Source organism: Nicotiana tabacum, chromosome 1 (assembly GCF_000715075.1).
Source record: "Nicotiana tabacum cultivar K326 chromosome 1, ASM71507v2, whole genome shotgun sequence".
In the NCBI taxonomy this organism is placed as follows: domain Eukaryota; kingdom Viridiplantae; phylum Streptophyta; class Magnoliopsida; order Solanales; family Solanaceae; genus Nicotiana; species Nicotiana tabacum.
This window is the reverse complement of record NC_134080.1, coordinates 148,449,197-148,472,168: the sequence shown is the minus strand read 5'-3', so window position 1 is coordinate 148,472,168 and position 22,972 is coordinate 148,449,197. Positions and strand designations below refer to the sequence as shown.

General features: G+C 38.1%; 1 protein-coding gene across 2 annotated transcripts; it reads right to left on the bottom strand.

Moving 5' to 3' along the window:
• Window positions 1-11,277: 11,277 nt before the first annotated feature.
• Window positions 11,278-22,274, bottom strand: LOC107792712 (ADP-ribosylation factor GTPase-activating protein AGD3). 2 transcript variants are annotated; one of them, XM_075254016.1, is made up of 20 exons: window positions 22,138-22,274; window positions 21,399-21,696; window positions 20,705-20,781; window positions 19,875-19,975; window positions 18,691-18,761; window positions 17,716-17,778; window positions 17,305-17,349; window positions 16,836-16,901; window positions 16,647-16,694; window positions 16,429-16,524; window positions 16,315-16,356; window positions 15,453-15,668; window positions 15,185-15,316; window positions 14,865-15,089; window positions 14,660-14,746; window positions 14,242-14,577; window positions 13,398-13,543; window positions 13,225-13,318; window positions 12,083-12,531; window positions 11,278-11,884 (listed from the first exon to the last, which is right to left on the bottom strand). In XM_075254016.1, the coding sequence occupies exons 2-20, from the start codon at window positions 21,441-21,443 to the stop codon at window positions 11,770-11,772; spliced, it is 2,454 nt and encodes an 817-aa protein (XP_075110117.1). In that variant the 5' UTR covers window positions 21,444-21,696; window positions 22,138-22,274; the 3' UTR covers window positions 11,278-11,769. The 2 variants fall into 2 exon arrangements, with proteins under 2 accessions (XP_075110117.1, XP_075110119.1); XM_075254018.1 differs by lacking the exons at window positions 16,315-16,356; window positions 22,138-22,274 and having other exon boundaries at window positions 15,453-15,691; window positions 16,425-16,524; window positions 21,399-22,106.
• Window positions 22,275-22,972: the final 698 nt, after the last annotated feature.

Below are 22,972 nucleotides of genomic sequence, written 5' to 3'. Positions count from 1 at the left end.
CGCATTAGCTAACCTTGGCTCATCAACGGAAATGAAGGGATCGGGCTCCGGCACGGTCGTACAGCTTATGCACTCAGTTCTGGACGCAGATAGCTACTATGAGGTAAATGCGACTAATTTGGTCTAGGACTGGAGGAATAAGATCATTGATTACCTCAAGCACAGAAAGTTTCCAGAAAATCCCAAGGCATCCCAAGTGCTACACGTTAAGGAAACGCGATATAGTTTCAGAGGTCAATTGTATAGGAAATCTTTCCAAGGCCCGTTGGCCCGATGTTTGGGAGCCTTCGAAGCTAATTATGTTAATCGAGAATCAATGAAGGGATCTGGGGAAATCATTCGGGCGTAGATTCCTTAACGCTAAAATTTATAAGGGTAGGATACTATTGGCCCCAAATGGAACGAGACACCAAAGCTTTTGACCAAAAATGCGATAAGTGTCAATGCTACGCACCGTTGGTACATCAACCAGCAGAACCATTGCACTCAGTTTTGTCTCCATGGGCGCTCATGAAGTGGGGAATGGATATCATCGAACCACTGTCGCTGGCCCCTGGTAAGGTAAGGTTTCTTTTGATTTTAACTGACTATTTTTCTAAGTGGGTCGAAGCATGTCCTTATCATATGATCGGTGAATGTGAAGTGGTGGATTTCTTATGGGAGAACATAATTTGCAAATTTGTAATACCAAAAGAGATAGCCCGCGACAACGGGCCACAATTTATAGGTGCAAAGGTCACAAAGTTCCTTGAAGGCTTGAAAATCAAAAGGATCACATATTTGCCCTATCATCCGAGCGCAAATGGCCAAGCAGAATCAACGAACAAAGTGATTATACAAAATCTCAAAAAGATATTGGAAGAATCTAAAGGTAAATGGCCTTAGGAGCTGCCAGGTGTATTATGGGCATATCGAACAACAACCAAATCGAGCATAGGAGAGACTCTTTTATCCCTTGTATACGGAGCAGAAGTCCTGATCCTGGTAGAAGTAAGAGAGCCTACCTTGAGATACTTTAGGGAAAATGAAGAAACAAATAATGAAGCAATGTTGGTCAATTTGGAGCTTCTTGATGAACGCAGGGACTTGATGCATATAAGGATGGCAGCTCAAAAATAGAAAATAGAAAGATATTACAATCGAAGAGCCAACCTCTGTTATTTCAAAGTGGGAGACTTGGTTTTAAGGAAAGTGACTCAAAACACTCAGGAACTCAATGCAGGGAAGCTAGGTCCAACATGGGAAGGCCCTTACTGGGTTTCCCCTATCAATGGGAAAGGGCCATACGAGTTGGAGAATCAAGATGGAGAAAAGTTTCCAAGCAACTGGAACGTGGCACACCTCAAGAGATACTATTGCTAATGAACATTACTTGTACTGAAAGTATATGCTGTACTATTTTTCCCTTCGTCCAGTTTTTGTCCCAATTGGGTTTTTCTGGCAAGGTTTCTAACGAGGCAACAACAGAAAGCATACTACGAAGGAAGTTTCAATAGTAGAAAGAAGACCTTTTAATAACAAGGCACACAAGTTAAGAACCACTCCGGAGCGGTTAGATAATCTTTTGCTCGATAGCAAAGTTCCTACCTGGAAGTTAAGTTAGCTATCGAACAAATATTACCCGACCGTTCACAAGTGCAAACCATTAGAGGATTGTTAGATAGTCTTTGGCTCGATAGCATAAATTCCTAAGGGGAAGCAAAGTTTTTTACTAAACTAAAGATTATCTAGCAATTCATTAGTAAAATCCTCGAAGGTGTAAAACTTTCAGTGTTCAAATTCGCATTCTTCGCATTCGAACACTTGGGGAATGATATGGGTATACGAAAATAACAACTGCCGCTTCGATCGAAATACGAAATCCAGAAACATAGTTATATCATCGGGACCAGGGACTGCGCGGCCAGCCCCGTAGAAACAGGTTGTACAAGTTAGCCACAAGAAATGGAAATTACTTTCTAGCACAACGAATGCTTATGTACTTTTGAAAATAGAAGGAATAAAGTAAAGTCCTTTTATTTCTATCTTGTTTCTTGTCTGAATGAGGAATTAATTTTGTCATTTGAATATTAAAAAAGTACTTCAAATGCTAGGGTCGTAAACATAATAGGGGCCTCTCTTATGAAAACCCTCGCGTTAAAGGGTTGATTTCGGAAGAACTTGTGCCCGAAATCGAAACGCTTTCCCGGGAAAATATACCCAAAGCCTTGCATGATCATACGTAAACAATAAAACTTGTGCAAAACACTTAAACAAAAAAGGACGCAAAGATCAAACTTGCGTAAATGTTTAAACGAAAGTATCCAGAAAGGAAAACTCACACAATACTTGAGAAAAAAGCATTTTTATTTACAACAAATGTTCCATAAGGCACAAGTACAAAAGTTGGAAAAAGAAATCAAAAGCTAAGTTGTTGCATCTCCGGAACCCGGAGGAAGAGAAGCATCCACGCCCCCAGGAAAAGTGGGTAGATCTGTCACCAGCTCAATGTCTTGGCCTTCATCATTCTGATCTTCAGCATCATCTTCTTTAGATTCCTCTTCAGTTTCCGAGAATTCAGAATCGGAACCAGAAGAATCGGTAGCATCAGGCCTAGCCGGAAGACCCCTTTTTAGTAGTTGACACCAGCTCATGGGCTTTAGCGCTTTTGGCGTCTAAGTCAATGACACCCGCTTTAGCCTGTTCCAAGGTTTTCTCCTCATTTTATACATAACATATGTTTTTTCAACAACAAGGGAAGCCGCTCAGCGCTTGAGTTCTTCTTTAAGTTGGTCAACCGAGGCAGAAAGATTTTCCCACGTGGATCTAACAAACTAGAAGCTAACATCAAGATCACGGACCGTAGAGCTGAAAAGTCTATTATGCTCAATAGTCTTCTTATACTTCTCCTCCAATTGGGCATACTTCACCCCGGCAGCAGCTAGCTCTTAAGTTTTAGAGTTCAAGGCCGCCTCCAATTTATTTAATCTTTCAGCAGAGGCAGCCTCATGATCGGATGCAACAAGAATGACACTATAGACTTCAGCCCATTTGGTCCTAACCTCTTCAAATTGAACCCTCAACGGGGAATTCTCTTGTCTAAGGGTCTCTACTTCTTTCTCGCTTTGCTGCAATCGAGCCTCCAACACAACAGCTTTAGCTTCAAGTTCTGAGAGGCAAGTAACAGGCTGGTCCTGCTTGGCCAAAAGTTGATCCCGCATGGAGGTAAGTTCCTCCTTATCTCGAATCAACCTTCGGAAGCCCTCGGGAAGCAAGAAAATTGGCCTGTGAAACAAAAACGGCAAACTCAAAATACTACTATATCAAAGATAGAAGAGATAACAAAGGAAACGAAGAATATACCACTGCGGCGTTGTGCATAGCATTGTTCAACAAACACTATCCCATGAGAGCTTGTATTTTTTCCCTATCTTTTTTTGAATCCAAAGGCTTCAAACAGTTAGAAAGTTCCACCAGTCGGGACAGTAGATTACATCCGGTAGAGACCGAGAGAATAACGCTCCTCTTCCTTTGCAGATCCTCTGAAGGGGCGGCATAATTTTCCCCAGGTTCCTATGAATTGGGGACAGGGGGAGAGGAACTTACTCTTTTTGGACAGCTACGGTCAGTGGAGATGATGTAGTAGATGCTAGTGGAAAAGGAAGAGTTAGTGAGTAAGGAGATGAAGCTGATGGCGTTGAAGGATGAGAAGTAGATGCGGCGATCGTAGTGTTGGTTGTTGGTTGCTCGTCAACAAAAGACGGCAGGGACCCGGTACTCAGCCTCATGGTACTGGGTGCAGTGACTGGGATTCAAAAATGGGAGTTGGCATTTTCCATCATCTCAACCTCCCCCTAGAGCGCCAAGGCATCGTCCTCGATAGGTGTAACTAACTTAACAGATTGAACAGTCTGTTGAGTTGAAGAAGGTCGTCGTATTCTATGTAGAGAAGCCCCCTTCTCACTGGTTTCCCTATTATCGTCAATCATCACGGTGTCTATGGCCATCCCAGGCTAGGGGCTTGTCACCACAACTTTTAGAGACGACTCAGGAGCGACATTCTTCACCCTCTTATTCTTTCCCCCGGACACGGAGGAACGTCTTTTCTTTGATTGTTTGTTCTCTAGCCGGGGACTCCGAGAAGAAGCACTCACACAAGAAGCAGGCCTAGAGACACATGTCCGTGTAAAAGCCTCCTGCAGCAGCCTCGCCGCATCAGCAGGATTATCTAAAACGCCCTCCTCAGGAACGACAACTGAGCCCTGGGTCAGACCTGAATTCAATAAAAGAGAAAGTTCAAACAACTTCCTTATATGAAAAGGAAAAACCAATATGAGTTTGACTTACCATGATTGTTGGCCTTCTACTCGTATTTAAGGGACAGTTCTTTCCACGTGCAGGTTTTGGATGTAATAACGTCCAAAAGTTTCTAGACCCATTGGTCAAAGCCTTAAACCCTAGGTGGAACCCAGTGAGTCGTGAAATAAGTAAAAGAAGAAGTTCAATAACAATGTGGAATGATCTTTAACGGAAGAAATGGTTCTATAATTCTAGAAAGGCTGGAGTCGTAGCCGGGATGATGTCACTGGTGGTGACTGAAATGAACTATTCCATCCACTCACGATCGTAGTCATCATCTATGGTGGATAGCAGAGCATGGTGGCCACACTTGCTAAAATTTATCATTCCCCTGCGGAAGATCTTGGGGGAATAGAGGTTCATCACTCGAGCTAAAGATAGTTGTTCTCCCGTCTCCTGGCATAGGCGCCGAAGATGTCCTCTACACAGAAGGACTTACTCGTGCCAAGCACACCTGATAACAGAGGCAGAACTCCACGATGACGGAGTCAGTCTCTCCACTCAAAGAAAACGCTCCCAGAGTGAAGGGATACATGTAAAAATATGTAAAACCCTTCTTAGGTAAGGTTATCTGCTCCGACAGATCAGGAGCGATAATGTCCAAATCTTGACAGTGAAAATCTTCCTTCAGAACAGGGATATTGGAAGGATGGATGGAAGAAGAATATGCACTAACAGCCCACGTACGAGGGTGAGCAAAAGGATACTTCTCTTCAAAAATCTTTGGTAATAACTAGACTCTTTGGGATGATAGTGCTCACGGTAGGGGGAGCAGCATCATCAGTTTTACCTTTGTTCTTTGAAGAACTAGGGTTTCTAGAAGAAGAGGTCATTTTATATCAGAAGGAAGTTTTTCTCTCGAAAAAGAAAGTTAAAGAAAGGTTAAAGACAAAGTATGAGTTAAGTAAACAAAGTTTGAGAAAATTTAGAGTATTATGAAGTGTAAATGAAGGAGGTTGATGCTATTAGTAAAGGTATAGGCGGCTAAAATCGTGGTTATAACTACCTCGATAACCGGCAAAAGTGATGTTAAATCGTGGGATAACGCGTGTTTGGGGCATTAAATGCGGAGAGAAGTGCGTCTAATCAACAGCCAAATACTTTTCAGAGGGGGTCGGTGAATTTCCCGCCAAAGAAGTGTTTCTACAAACTTCTCGGTGACACAAAGTAATGCCACCGGAAAGTAGGGGGACTATATATATAGGGTAAAATATGTTTATATTAAATGATCGCATGAGGAAGTGACACGTGGAGCCGAAGACAGAAGATAGTTGAATCCGAAGGAAACGATCTTGTCCTTTACCAAAGAGAATGATACTCATAAAGATGAAATAAATGTCTGTCATCTGGTAGCATTTAATGAGGAATATTCTACAGCATTAACTACACTGACCGTTACAAGGAATATGGCATTCACAGCCTGCTGTTACACATTCTTTAATGGCCCTCATAATTGACATTAAAGAGAGGCTTGATCCTAGGACCTTGTTCCCTAGGTGCAGCTATAAATAGTGTGCTTTATTATCATTGTAAAGGATACGAATTTTCTGGAAAACATACGATATACTCTATTCAAGCTCAATATAATATTTTCTTCTTGATGTTTTTGTCCCCCGAAGCCCTACTCCCGAAATTACTATTTTTGCTACTTTATCTCCATCTCAAGGCTAAGTATTATATTTTTATCTAATTCATCTATTATTTTAGGATCAAATTAATTCACTTATCTATAAACCACATATAAATTTGACTGTACCATTTTACGGGTAAACAACTATGATACGTGGCTAGCTAGATGGATGACACATGACTAGTGTTCCTCAACTGGATCTACAACTATCTTTAGTCCCCATAGCTGAAAAATCGAGATGCGGACATCATATTCAAAACAACACGACATGCCTTGAGCCATGAAAACCAAAGTCTACATACCGAGAAGCCATAAGGATCCGGGTAGATATTCACCTGGAGGTACCAGACCCTAAGATATGCAAGATCCGTTCTAAACTTAACCGATGAGATCCGTGTTGAATGCATATCTATACTATATTAAAAACACGAAAGCCCTAAGCGAAATGTTGATTGAACTTTTTTCCTTCATTAATAGACATCACAATAGACAAAATTGTCATTTTACTATTTTCCTCAAATTATTACTTAATTATTTTTATAATATTTCATCTAATAATTACGCACAGATTTATTAAAAGAAAGTCCTTATTACCTTTGATTTGTTTCCAAATATGGAATCTCGAAGAGGTCACTATATAAGCATATCTCCAAGTAAATTTGGAGAATTGAAAATGTATATGTATGGTTGTCTAATTTGTTTCATAGTTTGTTTTGATTTGATTTAGGTTTAACTTTTTATTTTTGCTTTACTCTTTGTAGTATATTTTCATGAATTAGTATCCAACAATAATTTTGACTTTCAATTTAGAACTCCGCATAAACTTTTCACTAAAGTTCTTGCTTGTGCTCTCCTTGCTTTTATTTGCAATCTGAAGTGTCAGCCGATCAGGTATGCCTTTATATTCATTTAAAGTGCTAAGATTTTTTGGTTAATTATGATATGCTTTCTTTTTATTATACTAATAATAGTGCAATTTGCTTTTTCTAGCTCTTCTACAAAGTAAATTTATTTTTTTTCCTAAAACAAAGTCTTTAATTTCTTATATAGGATTATAATTTCTTACACAGTAATTGTCAAGTTCATTAATCCAATACTTGGCGACTTCCATGGGTTATTCAACATGCTAAAATTATCTAAAGTCAATGCTTCTTTCGTTATTTGTAATATATGTCTATTTGTGCAATAGTTATGGCAAGTTAAGCTAGAGTGCAGATTTATCTTTTAAGTACACTTTTGTATTGTATGCATTAAGCATGAAGGTTGTATTTGACAATGAAGAAAGTTCGAAACATTCTTTTTCTCTGTATTATGGTCTTACGACTTACGATCAATTGTAGTGCATTTATTTTAGTGGAGGACCTAATGAAGTTGAACTACATTGTGTGCTCCTAGCTTTAAATCTGTTTCTACTATTCAAACTAATGTTAGAATTTAACTATTTAATTTTTGTTTTCTAATGATGTCACGACCCAAAACCTAACCCTTCGTGATGGTGCCTATCGTGGTACTAGGCAAGTCAACATTTTCAAAACACTTTCAACATTTAACATAAATGAATTAAGACATTCAAAATAACCGGAGTTCTTCATAAAAAAGGGGTAAACCCGAAACATAAGTACGAAAAATAGCTCGACACCGGGGTGTCACTAAGTCATGAGAATCTAAACAACCAGTCTAGAAATAGTGTCTACAAGAGTCTATATCAAAATACCAATACAGGAAAGAAAGGATAACAAGGAAGGAAAGACAAGGACTGCGAATGCCGGCAACTACCTCGCAAATCTCTGATACTCAAACACGCACAAGATCAACGTCCACCGTGTCCGAAAATAGCTGGATCTGAACACGAAATGCAGGGAGTAACATGAATACATCCAACTTAGTAAGTAACAATAATAAATAAGGAACTGAAGATAGTAACGAGATATACAGTTATAGTTCATTTTCAAAAATTTCAGTAAAGAATAGACATACTTTCAAATCCGGGAGTTTAATTCATATCAGTTTCTTTATATAGTTTCAAGTTCAAATAAATCGAATATAAAATCTTTTAGAAATTTCACAACAATGATAGATAGCAACTAAGTGTAACAATAAATGAAAGCAAGTACAGCCTCTCAAGGCAAAAGTCACTCAACTCATCTCAACAGCTCAATCACTCAGCTCTCAGCTCTCAGTACTCACACTCAATTGGTACTTGCGCTCACTGGGGGTGTACAGACTCCGGAGGGGCTCCTTCAGCCCAAATCGTTATGGCATGCAGCCCGATCCATAATAAATAAATAGCCATAAGGCTCGTTGCGCCGTGCAACCCGATTCATATATATCCATATATATATATATATATATATATATATATATATGCAGCCCTAAGGCTCGTTGCGGCGTGCAACCCGATCCATATACATACATCCACCGGACTTGTTGCGGCGTGCAACCCGATCCATATATACACACATAGCTCACAGCTCGACACCGAGGCCCTATCTCAGTCACCAACCTCTCCAGTCTCTCGGGCTCTCATAAATCATATAAATCAGCCCAAACAGAGATAATAACATGTATCAACAAGGAACAAGAAGAGATGGAGGTTTGATACGCAAGAAAATTATGACTGAGTACAAGACAGCAAATAACAGTTAATTCAACAAGTACACAACCTCTGCAGGTCCCAACAGTGATATCATATAGCCTACGTATGATTTCTAACATGGATTTTAGTTCAATTTCTATAACACTGAGAGAAATATATAGTAATAATAAGTTATTCCAATTTACGGTTCCATGGGACGGACCAAGTCACAATGTTCACGGTGCACACCTGCCACCTAGCATGTGCGTCACCTTCAAAACAATCATATAGCACAACATCTGGGGTTCCATACCCTCAAGACCAGATTTAAAACTGTTACTTACCTCAATCCGAGCAAGATGCTACTCCAAAATGCCTTTTCCTCGCGAGTCATCCTCTGAATGTCCCGAATCTAGCCACAAATAGTACAATACAATTAATATAGGCTAAAGGGATTAATTTCAGCAGAAAACTACTAAATTAGAGCCAAAATCCAAAATTGGCTCAAACCCACCCAACACCCCCCCCTTTCCACGTCTCGAAATCCGACAAAAGTCACAAAACCCGAAAGCCCATTCACTCACGATTCTACCCATACCAAAATTATCAAAATCTGACACCATTTGGTCATCCAAATCCCCAAAATTCACTCTCCAAATCCCTAGCCCTAAACCTCCAAACTTCACCTCAAAAACTCACCAACTAGGTGTAAAATCAGTGGAGAAACATCATTATTGAAGATAAATGGGCACAAGGAGCTTACCTCAGTAATTACTTCGAAATCTCTCTCAAAATCCTCCAAAATCCAAGCGCAAGGTGATGAAAATGGTGAAAAATCTCGAAGTCCCGTATTTATATGTTCTGCCCAGGCTTTTCGCACCTGCGGAGCTGCTTCTGCGAAAATAGCCAAGCCTTCACATACCCGCAGATGTGCATTATCCTTCACACCTGCGATTGCCCCAAGCCAACTCCAGCTTCGCATCTGCGCCATCCTCACCGCACCTGCGGCAATATCCTCGCAAATGCGATTACACCAGCAACACGCCAACTTCAGCAATCTTCAAACTTCAAAACTTGTTCTGTTAACCACCCGAAATTAACCCGAGGCCCTCGGGACCTCAACCAAATATACCAACAAGTCTTATAACCCAATACGAACTTAGTCGAATTCTCATATCACTTCAAACAACATCAACAACACGAATTACACATGGATTCAAGCCTAATGAACTTCAAAACTTCCAAATACTACAAACGACGTCAAAACCTATCAAATCACGTCCGATTGACCTCAAATTTTGCACACAAGTCATAAATGACACCACGAACCTACTCCAACTTCTGTAAATCCAATCCGACCCCGATATCAAAAAGTCCTCTCCTGGTCAAACTTTCCAATATTCTAACTTTCGACATTTCAAGCTTAATTCTACTACGGACCTCCAAATCTCAATCTGAACGCGCTCATAAGTTCGAAATCACTTAACGGAGCTAACGGAACCTTTAAAATTCAAATCCGAGGTCGTTTACGCATAAGTCGATATCCAGTCAACTTTTCCCACTTAAGCTTCCAAATAAGAGACTAAGTGTCTCAATTCATTCCGAAATCACTCCGGACCCGAACCAACTAACCTAGTAAGGCATAATACAGTTACAGAACACAAAAGAAGCAGGAAATGGGGGAATGAGGCTACAATTCTCGAAACGACCGGCCGGGTCTTTACAAATGAATATTTTCTTCTCGAATTTTTGCTAATAATATTTGTGTTATATGTTTATATGTTCATAAGTTTGCTTATATATAGCTCATGAAGTCATTATGTTCTTCATTTATATTTTTCATTTTCTATAAATTTATTCTTTTGAATTTTTTGTTCCTTTTACAACTTTAGATCGTTGATTATACTTAAATGCGTTGATAGCTTAAGAAACTATTTTCATAGTTTCTTTGATTAAATATTTTACTTGGTAATTTATTTTATTGTAAACAATACGCATCTAAATGATTAAATGATAAAGAGTTATCATTTTTGTTTCAATCTTAAATAAATAATTTGAAATTTTTAGGACCGACAACATCGTTTATGAAAGAGAAATTAGGCTAGGTTCAATAATGCACTAACATATTATTATCTCATACAATAAAATACCTATAATTAAAATAATATATAACTAACTTAGTTGATCTATTTATTTTTGCAAGTTCTAAAAATATCCAATTACTATATCTATGTAATCACATTTATTTTTGTCACTTAAGTGACAGTTTAACGTTATTTTTAATTTTACATAATTAATATTTCTGGTATACAAGTTTTAGTTTACTAACGTTGTATACACGTGTAACGCACATACACTAAGACGAACAAAGCAAGTAACAGCTAGGTAGGAAATTAGGAAAACGATTATATAAGGTTTAGAGTATAAATATCCCCCTTTCCCCATTTGAATGCGCTCTAATTGGAATGTTGTATTGCTGATATTATACCTAAATCGTTACACGCTTTCAGCCACGTTAAGCTACTAGGATTACTCAAACATTCATCAATAAAAAGCTCTTTCTTTCCGCTTTATTATTTTCACATCGTTCTTATTCTCATTGTTCTTACTTGCTACTATCAACTTTATCTGCTCCTCTCCTACTTTCAAAGATCAACGAAATTGGACTAAATCAATTTCTTAAAGCCCAAATACCAATTTAACTGATTTAACTTGTTAGTCAAATTTTAGGTTAAGCAGAACACGGCAGGCAAATACATTTCCCTCGGTTAAATTACCACTTTGGTTTAGATATACACAGGCTACCCAACAAAAGATAACCGACAAATGTACACCAAACACCAGCACGCAAGGCGGATGCCTTGCCCCTGCCACAAAAACAGAACTCTAAAAACAAAAACCAATAAAACTGATAAGTGAGAAAGCAACTTTACAACAAAAATACTGCAATCCTTCAATGCATCTGACCTCCAAAATCAAGCTTGATAGACAACCCCTAGCATTATACTTCATATTATGATTCCGGAAGTGTAGACCCCGGCCATCTTGCCAACCACAACATTCAACATCGAGAGCCCTCTATGCAGAAGCAGTGGTGTCCTTCAACAGAGATCCATCAGCACAAAATTCACTAACATAATTACAAATAACTGAACCCTGATTTCGTTTCAACAAAGGCGACACCTTCAATCTCTATCCTCATTTGGTATATACTCTCTTGAATAAATTAAGCAGTTGTGTCTGACAAGAGACTAAGGACCTCACTGTCATTAAAATTTGAGTCCAATGCAAGATCATAAGGGGTTTTACTTTCCCCGTTCAAAGCATGTGGATCAGCACCCCTGCAGTTAATCACACAAGAGGGCAAATGTTAACAGACAGAGAATTGAATGGCTTACTGGGTTTACAAAAGGATAAATTTGTACGGAACATGCAACTGCCCCCATCAGAAGATTATTAAGAAATATGACCACCCCCACCCAATGAAACACCAATGTGGAAACATATACGTATTACCACAGTATACTACTTCTGATTACCTTGCAAGAAGCAACTTAGCAAATGCAGCTTTGCCTCTTATAACACACCAATGAAGTGGTGTCTGACCACTTGAATCTGAAGCATTTATGTTTGCACCATACTGCATAAGAAGCTCTAGCATCCCTAGGTCAGCTGTTTCACAAGCAAGGTGTAGAATGGAGCACCCATCAAAGTCCCCAATTATATGCCTTTCACTTGGACTTGCCAATTCCATTTTTAAGCAAGTAGAGCTTGGATCAGTGTATGGTTGTTCTTGTAACAGCATTACTTTGGCAAGGGTTAAGGAAGAATTGGATGCGACTTGCTTGTAAATAGCATTAACATCTGCTTCAGAGCTTACAATAAGGCGATACACAGCTTTCTTATCATTAGCTCGAACAGCCTCCCACATCATTTGTGCTACAGAGTGACTGTCCTTGGTCCGCCGGACAAATGTTTTATCTGCATACTGTGATAATGGAGAAAATATTAAATTAATAACCAGGAAAGTCCTGCGAAATGATAAAAGTCAAAATAAAGTCAATTTTATAGGAGAAATGAATATGTTAGGCTAACAAAAAAAAAAGGCTAAGACAGCCAATTGCAGGCCTGAATAACCAGCCCACAATAAGCTCAATTCTTCCATCATGTGATGGCACTTGAGTACTTCGCACTTAAAAGACATCATTCCCAATCAAACTAGACTATGGATGTGAGAACCAGGTTAGGTTTTCCTTTTTTTCTTTTTCTTTTTTTTTTCCTATAATTGTATGGTTTTTTTCCCATTTGGGAAGAGAGAGGGGCCACGGGGTGAGATTGAAAGCCATTTTTTTCCTTCTCCACTAATTCGATTCCCCGGGCCAGTTACCAAGCTCCCAAACATATCAAGAAACTTCATTTCTAAACACATGATATCCATAGAGTTTGCCAAAATCAGAGTTCCAAAAACAAAAATGGGACAAGGGGAATCTTCTTGATGGTGTGACTGCAGCTATCAAGCTAGCACTCTGATATTCTCAGAGATCTTTGTAGTCTCGCAGTGACATCTTTCTTCATAGTAATAACACTTCATGCAACCAAAGATGTCTCTTCTATAAATCTGACCGATTAAAAAGTATAAAAATGCTCAATGTCAGAACAATTCTGAAGGATGATAGTAGACCTTTGCATGGATAAATTTCTCCTTGGTTGAAATGGGATCACCATGACTTGGCTTGCTGATGTAGAGCTGTTGCAGTTTATCAGATCTGTACGAGCTTCAGTTTGAAACAGCCAATTTATATCAGAAAGCTGAAGGTAAACTTCAAAGGAGAAATGATTGAGGGGGTAACTTACCTGGCGGCACACACGTTAACTTGGAAAGCACCTCTTGCTTGCAGCGACTCCTCCCAGACTGAATTTGCGAAGGTATTCCCCAACGACTGAAATAAAGCTATAACAGAAGGCTCCCATACTTTGACATCAAGTGTCAGTGACCTCACCTGCAAAGAAACGACCACAGCTGAGGAGAAGATGGAGAAACCAACTCAATGCACCAATATAAATGTTATAACTGGTCGTTAACTATAGAAAGGCCTATCAACTACAAACACAAAAATGTTCACAGGGGCTTATACAAAGTAAATGCTCAACAGACGTGTCTTTTCTTAACAACTCCAACTGTCAGAAAGAAGAAAACTAACATGCATAGCTTTCAAAAGCTAGTCTAAAGTTTCATAATCTACCAGCACACCAGTATCACATGTATCATTAAAGCTACCATCAAGAGGAACACTAGAAATTTCATTTTTCCTGATCATTCAACTACCTAAAGAATTTCCCACATATATGAGAGCCATAAACCAAGCAGAAAATTCTGATTTCATAATTATTTGCCTCATGCAAAGTACATGGTTGTGAACCTCTAAAACAATCAAAGTAACTGATTTTCAGCAAATAAAAATAAGAGAATAAGAAACAATCTTTTAGGTGATCTTGTACCATTCTACTGCTTAAAGTTCAAAAAGTCTCAACAGATCTTTAGTATGTTAAATACAAGGTAAATCCATGCAATTGCTAGAAGCCACTTTTGTGTATACCAACTTTAACTTTTTTTACAAGAAATAAATGAATTTTAGATCCCAACAAGAGGCAGTATAGCCCGTGACTAAATACAATGTATTAGAAATCTAAAATTTACCTTTGACACATGCACACCAAGATTACGATGAACACCTGAACATTCAATACAGACAAGAACACCAAGATTTAAAGATGCCCAATCTGGTTCAGCCGCACCACAATCAGCGCACTTATCATTGCCGCATACTCTACGTAATGTGTCAATTGGTTGTTCAGTTCTTGGTGCAGATCGTAGCTGTTGTGAATTTCTGAAATGGCGCTCATGATGTGCAGAGGTAAGCCTGTCAAATGAATGGTCTTCAACTGCAGGCGGGTCAAAATCTGAACTTTCAAATGAACTGCTCTCACTGGCAGATCGATGATGACCACTTCCCATAGGACTGGCAGTCAAACACTGAAAAATAAAGCTGGGACATTGTTATTGATTATGCACCGAATTAAGGCAATAAAAATGTATAGCAGCTTCTAATAGTTACCCTGTCAGGAGCCTGAGAACTCAATAAAGAAGCGATAACTCCTGTTATTTTCTCAATCCAATCCATTTGGTCCAACGCACTCTCTGCCTGCAATAACGGGGAAACCAATAAATTCTGATCTCACAAGTCTAGCACTCAATCCACCGCAAGAATAGTGCAATGGTTGGCATGAGATATCCAAAATGAAAATGTGATAGCTATTCACCTGCAAGGTGTAGCTCTTTGTAGGTGAGATAATCCTGAAGCAAAACCGCAGATCTGATTGTTCAGCATCAATCTTTATAGTTGATGTCAAAAGGTTTACAGTGTGATGAGCAACAGACTTTTCATCATGCACACCACCATGATAATGAGATGAAAGCCAGCGACTTAGAAGTCCAGATCCAAGCTCGGAACTATTTCTCTGGCCAGAATGTTGACTACCTGACCCCTGCAGAATAGAAAGTGAACTCAATAGACCACAAATTAGGGTTAGCTGGATGGTATTACTTTGACATCCCAGCCTATATTGCAGGCAGTACGCACATATGGTTTGGTGTTCTGTTTGCGATAGTAGTACAACATTCCACGGCTATCAAGGACAAAAAACCTTCTTTTCCAGTCTCCCCTCAAGTTTGATGAGCGCTTTGAGAGATAACCTTGTCTGATGGTTTGAACCTGAAAGATCTCTGTAGTTTTAGCTGATGATAGGTGTGAAGGGTAGATAGAAACACTTTAAAAACATGAAAGATAATACATAAAGGATACAATAAGATTGACGCAAGGGTTCTCGATAATATAATAGTTTCAACACCTTTCCCCTTGAAGCAGATTGCATAACAGCTTCTATCTGCTTATGTGAACTTCTGCCAATGGCTTGTATACCATCTCCATTAGGAGATCCATTAGATCCATTCGAAAACCACCTGCTCTCTCGATCTACTTGTCTTTTGTATTCTTGCATCTTTTCGTTGAGAGCTGCCTTCTCATAGTTGGAGCGCTCTCGAGACTGCTGAGCATAAGTCAGGACCTGCAAAAAGATTAAAAATGACCCTTCAATATCAACCACCTATGAGACAGCAACAAATGGCAATTACTATTTATGCATTTAACATATCATGTCACATTTGCAGCAACTCAAGTATTAAATGACTCTCAGTCCCAGTAGAGGCGAAGTCAGGATTTGAAGTTTATGGGTTCAGGAATCTAATCTGTTTAAGTTACTGGGTTCAAAATTAATAAAATCGAATATATTCGATGAATTTCTTAAGACAAATACATAGTTTGGACAAAAGCTAATGGGTTCGGCCAAACCCCCAGGCCGTGCTCTAGCTCTCGATCATTGTAGGTCCCATGACAAGACAATGAGTCAATACACAACAACATATGAGAAATAGAGTCATTATAAGAGTGTTTGCCGTGTATGTCAAGATCCATGAGACATAAGGAGACATGAAAAGAGCCGGTTGGAACCATTCTAAGTATGAAAAGAAAGCAGAAACTGAGGACAGTTGGCAGAAGATGCAAGGTATCTCATTCTCCATTACCTAAATGTAAATTTGATCATTAACCTTTTCTCTAGGAAAAAAACCAAAAATTGATTGTACTTATCTGTTATTTTAATTGTAGTGACCTCAATCAAATTGCCACCAATGAAAAGCAACAACAAGACACACCTGATTGATATATGGCTCCATCTGATGCAAAAGCTCATATCCCTAAAAGATAGAAATAGAATGTGAGAAGCTGGAAACAAATAGGCTAGAATAGTTCCCAGCAGTATGACATGCCTGTTTGAAATAACGAAGATGAGCATCCATTGTACCACTAACTGCCTCCAAGAATTCAAACCGTTTCTTTGCTTCAACATTAGAAAGGGTGGTTACCTGGTTTGTTATGATTCAAAAAGGGGGGAAAAAGTCAGCATGCCATTGCCATTGTGGTAACACTTTCTGAAACATCAAATGTAAGAGATTCCTTGAGATGCTCTAACTACAGATTCACTCACCAAACTGAATCGAGCTTGCTCGAAAGTTGATCTCGCACTATGAAGTTCCTGGATGAGTTAAAACCATGTTACGTGTTTTTTCCCTTCCTTTATTTCCAAAGTAGTCAATAATATGTGGAAATGTAAAACAAGTGTGACTTCACAATGTTATAGGCAGTATGCATGGCTGGATGCTATTTCTGACTATACCTCCTCTAGTACACTCGCAATGTCACTTTTTGTGCCTTTCCTTAGTGACAAAAACTTCTCCCGAGCCTGCAGCATGGAGCATATATCGATGAGAATTAGATAATGTTTACTAATGGATATAATAGAAAATCCCAAAATTAAATCAACAACAGTGGAAGTATGCCTAGTTCTTTTAATTCAGAACTCCAATCAACTAGCCTGTTTTGTGCAAACTTAAAGAGTTCCTTCAACCCCAATGAAGTGCTAAACATATCACCAAGAGACATTTGAGGAAACAATCGAGGTAAACCAGAATATCATGATAATAGGTACGTGCTAACAATGTATTAGAACATTTTTTGACAAAGAAATTTTTAATAGGTTTTTAATAGAGGAAAGGTTTCTGTATACTGAATACTATCTACAGATAAATATATCAGCAAAAGCATCAGATGGTGAAATGTATCACAAGCATTAGGAATAAGAATACCTGATCATAAAGAAGACTAGCCTTGTCAAAGCGCTTCCGAGCTTCCTGCAGAAAGAGAACTCCTTGTAGCAAATACTTACAAAATCATTTTATTATATTTGAACATTTAAGCCCACAAAATCAGGTTTTTCACATGTGGAACTTTTTTAATAAACCGAGAAACCCCAAGGCCCAATGGCGCATGGTTCGAATGCGAATAATGGGTCCGTCCTTCTAACCTTATCCACTTAACTACAACGCCTTTGTCCCGGGATTCAAAACCGTGATGTGGGTCCGTGATGTGTGCCTAACCCACACATCACGGGTTGCGCTTAACAGTAGACCAGAGTCCTGGGGGCATATGTATATGTTTATAAACCTGAAGTAGCAATCAGAAATGCCTTTTAGAAAAGAAGGGAAGTCAAAGAATACCTTGACATCTTGCAGATCTATATTCACAAACTGCAGCAACCGATCATTCAGCATGTGCTCAACCTGAGAATATAGTATGAATGTCAGAGAAGTAGGTGGTTAGCTAAATCCCACTATCAACTAACCAGATCACTTGCAGTTCTGTTTTTTCTCTTTTTCTTTTTGGGGCGTCCAACTTGCATGCACCTCGACTATTCCACTGGGTACCTGCTACCGCCCACCAGCACAGGTACCGGATAACTCTGTCTGCCAAGGCTTAGACAGATGAGAAGAAATCACTTACAGTCATATTTTTATTCTTCTCATAGGAAGGAGAGCCTCAAAGGAGGAAAAATCTAGAAATTTAATTATAGAATGAGTAAAGTCAAGAAGAATGCCAGGTTTGAATAAAATATCAAAGAGATCAGAAAATTCTGCTGCTACTGATAGAAACAAAAATAGTAAATCATTCAACTAGCACAAGAAGGGATAACTTACTGATGAAAGAAGGCGATATTTAAGTTCACATAAAAGGAGAGGGAAAAAAAGAGGAACACAAAAGAGAATCATATTTCTCTCTTATTAGGAAAAAGAACCATATTTCTTAGGTCACAGATGATGAAAATTGGTGTTTTGTGTTCTTAAAGGTTATGATCGACAAGATTTTAACACAGATATTGCAGAAATGAGTGTCAGGGAAAGATAGAGCTTAGAATGGAGCTAATGAGTGTCAGGGACAAGATAGAGCTTAGAATGGGGCTCATTCACAATGACTTTCTTAGAAGCCAGTATACTTCATATCAAGGTGAAACTGGTCAAGACAATAACCCCGGGAAGCACACCCAAAGAAAAGGGTAATATTGAATAGATTTAGAAATCATCTCTTGAAAGGCAATCGGTGCTGCCTTCTGCCTCGAATAAGGAGTTGAGCAATATAGCATCCGAAACAATATTGCAACAATAATAAAAAAACTGAGAAACCATTGGAAACTTTACCTGTGACCGAAGAACTTCCTTATAAGTCCCGATTTCCCTCAGCGCAATAGTAAATTTAGTCATTACAGGGCCTACAATTAGAACTGAGTAAGTGATTGAACACTTAATAGGGCATTATTCAACTAAAGATCACATGTTGAAATTGGTTTTGTCATATGAAACTTGTGAAGTAAAAGTGGGAAACTATGAATTCATAAATGTCAAAGCACTAAGTTAGAATATCGAAAGGTGTTTCAGCATTTATAGAGCCAATCTCTTTATGCTGGTCAGATACAAAAGTTTTTGAAAGGACGCCATTTAGCTGATGCCAAAAATGAAGGGAGAATAGTTCTGGAGATTTTCAGTCGGACATTAACTTATACCCTCTGGATACTTTATGAGACATACAATGTTGCAATGTAGAAGATCCTCATCTGAGTCTCACTAAATTCTGATCACTAAACACTACAGTAAATTCAGTTTAGTAAAACAAGCAAAAAAGGTCCAGGAAATTTCTGAATCCCCAAGATATTCTTGTCAAACTTGGCATGTAACTAATTGGAGATGGGATCCAAACTCCAGAATACATAAACAAGTACCACGTTAAACCAACGTTCATGACTCATTCTCAGCACACTCAAATGGCAATACCAAATAGACAGATACCAAAGAAACAAAAAATACAACAACAACAAACCCAGTGTAATCCAGCAAGTGGGGTCTGGGGAGGGTAGTGTGTACGCAGACCTTACCCCTACCTTTAAGAAGGCAGAGAGGCATAGAAACAAAAAATAAGATAAAAATAAAGCCTAGAGAATAGAGACTACAAATAATGTAGAGGATCACAATTTTTTCTTATAAGTCATGAAATGGTGGACCATTGAGACAGTTATAAAGGTTGCTGGACTGCTTTTCTAAGGGGAAGGGTGAGGCTTGTAAATATATATTTCCCGCACCAATAATTTCTCACGTATCCATTTCTCTGTGAGACATCTCTTTATCTATGAACCCACAAAAGTGCATCTCATGTTTTGCCAATTGTTATTAGCACTTGAGAAAAGAAAAACTTAGAACAGTTCTAATTGCCATTGGATGGATAAAATAGTGCGCAAGAAGCTATTTTGGAGTGCTAATCCCATTACTCTAAGATAAAGACTTTAAACTGCCGAACATTATATGAATATATGCACCACCTTTTTGCATACCTCCAAATGCAACACTAATGGGATCATTGTGCCCCCCACCAAAGGTTTCCAGGGCGCTTGCGAAAGCAATATCTCCATCATATCCCTCTCCAAGTCCTTCCCTGAAATTAGAAAAGAAAAACTGATACTTGAAAACCACTACAAATTCACCAAGGATAAAACAAGAGGTTGGACACCTATTTATCACCAAAACAACCAAAAAGACTAATAGAAAACAAACCATTGAACTGATATAAATACTCGATCCCTATAACAAAATTAACAAGCTTTCACTGTTACCTTGCCCATTGACAGGCAGCTGAACAACCCTGCACTAATCTAATAAACAGTTGTGGTCTCTATGCAACATTAAGTACAGTCTTTCTAGCTGGAACATCCAAACAAAATAATCGTTTTCAACTACTAGAATTTCGGGAAGGACACTTCAACAAGAATCTAAGAAAAACATTAAGTTATTTGTTGCATACGCCAGGTAGCTACCTCTTTTAAGAAATCAGAAGACACTCTTTTTCTTTTCCTTTTTTTTAAACTGTATTTTGTTATGGTAAACCAACTAAATTTAGAAGTTCAAAGTTGAATAAGAACTTCATTACGAGAAAGAACCTACAAAAATCAAAACAGAAAAAATAAAAATCAAGCAGTCATTTGACCAAAAAGTGGTACCACCACATTGAAACTATTGATATCCACACTACATTGAAGGGAATGTGCTCTGGGATGAAATCACATCCATTAGATTGCTCTCATAGTCTTGACATGCTCGATAAGAAACCAAATGAAAAAGAACAAAGCATAGTTTATTAAGCCAACAATGGTCAAAGAACACTCACGTGTATTTTCGACATCCTTTATAGAACTTCAAGCTTCTTTCTCTTAAGGATTCAGCACTTTCTTCCAAGCATTGCAGCTGTTTCACCCAAACATCATTCCACAATACAAAGCTAAACTCTGTGAGAATCGACTTAAAGCCCAAAATTTTCTCTCTGAGTAGAACAGTGAGGTTCGACTTGGCAAATTTTTTGAAATAAATGTAGACCAAGATGTAACAACAACTTCATTGGAGCACATAATGCATACTTTCATCTAAACTCACCATCTTCAATGATATATTCATCATAGGATTTAGTAACCAGAACTCAATTTTCACTTTGAAATATGACTTGCATTTCCATTTTGTATTCGACTCATCAAAGCTCCAGCTAAGAAATTGCCAACTCAATTTGAGATTACTATATCAAGAGAAAAATAATTGCCCTTCTCGCCACTTATCTCATAAAAAACGTAGGAGTAGCATTTAAGATTTAAAAGGGGAAAAAAGATAAATTAATCAAAAAAAATATGAAAAACTGCATTTTCCATGTAACCGAAACTGTAATTTTTGGTGGCTAAAGAAACAAATTCTTCATAATAGTGGATCCTTATAACCGAATTAAAGCGAAAGAGTAAGAAGCAGGATAATTCTCTTAGTTTTTATAGCCTAAAGTTACAATATCAGATATCAGCTAAAGAAGAGGAAGAACAAACCTGTTTACGGAACATGGGAGAATCATCCAGTTTACCAAAATGCATGTTTGCAACACTACTGGTATGTCTTTTCCACTCCAATTCTCAACTAACATAACCAAAAGGTTTTTAAAAAAAATGTTCGATCTTGGCCGATTTAAACTTCCAATGCCATAACACCCTCACAAAGATCTACCATTTCGGCTTTCGATCTCAATTCATCTGTCTTCAGTAAAGCAGAGCAGTAACTGCTGCTACAACTTGATTCGGCTAATAAATATTCAATGCATCAAAAATTCTACCTCCCAATTGCTTACTCCTATAATTGGAAAATTGAAGTAGTGTAAGTTAAAATCAGCCAAAAAGGAATATGACCTAAAAAAAGGGTAAAGTGAGGGGTGTTGGTACAAAACCCTATAGGAGAAGCAGTAAAGGGATGGGGTAGAAACCCTAGAAGAAATGGAGAGAAAGGAAAAATAATCTAGGGAACTGAATGAAATGTATTGTTGTCAGCAGAAGCAAAGAAAACTCCTGTAGAAATTATTTGTTGCATTCCTCTATTACAGGAGTGATTCTCTCATTTTAATCTTTCAACTATTTAGCTAGTACTAGTACAATATTAGTAAACGTTCTACTTTAGTTTGAAAGTAAAATGGCAGCTGAAAATGAATGTAGAAGAAAGAAACCAATAGACCAATCTTTTTTATTTTTTTTATTTTTTTAATGTATGTGAGCGTAAAGAGGAGAGAGACACGGTTACTTTTACTGCGAGGGGGGACAGACAGACATTGTTAAAAGAATTCTTCAGATCTCTTCCCTTTCCCTTTCCCTTTCCCTTTCCCCCTTTCCCTTTCCTATTAAGAAAAAAAAAATCTTTCTTTTGTTGTTATTTTATTGCTGTCCGAAATAATTTTAAGAAACTAAAGCTATATTTGGCTATAACTCAAAAGAACACGGTTAACCAAACCTCGTCTCTGAAACATAGAGATTAGACTTATTAATAAACAACCGCGTAATTCTCTCGATCAATTTCATATTTAGTTGTTGTGTTGCACATTTATTATTATGTTAATCATATAATCTTCTTTCTTTCTTTTTTTGGTAATGTTAATCATATAATCTGAATTAACAGCAAATCAAATTATTGTCAAAATAATTTTCCTTTGTCAATAAGCTGCACATAAACTGTATACTCAAATTGATAGTAGCAATTTTAGTCTTTTAGATAAATCGCAGGTTTATGCATTTATATATACTCGCTAAGTGATAGAAACAAGGCTGAAGGAATAATCATCTGTCGAGATGGTGTTGACGGACTTATGTGATTGAGGTGATGTGGGATCCCCGTGGGTATGTGTATGGGGAGTTTATACAGTGATTTGATGGCTATGGAGCGACTCATGGCACGTTCAAGGATGAACGTTTATTTAAGAGGGGATGAATGTAACGAACCGATTAGTTGTTTTGTGTATTTGAGCTCTATTCCCCCCTTTGAAGCTCCCCATATGTTTATTTGTAGTTATGTGACTTTCGGGGATGGTTGGTTTGGTTTCAGGGAAGTTTTCGATTGATTCAGAACATTTAGTTCTTAATTT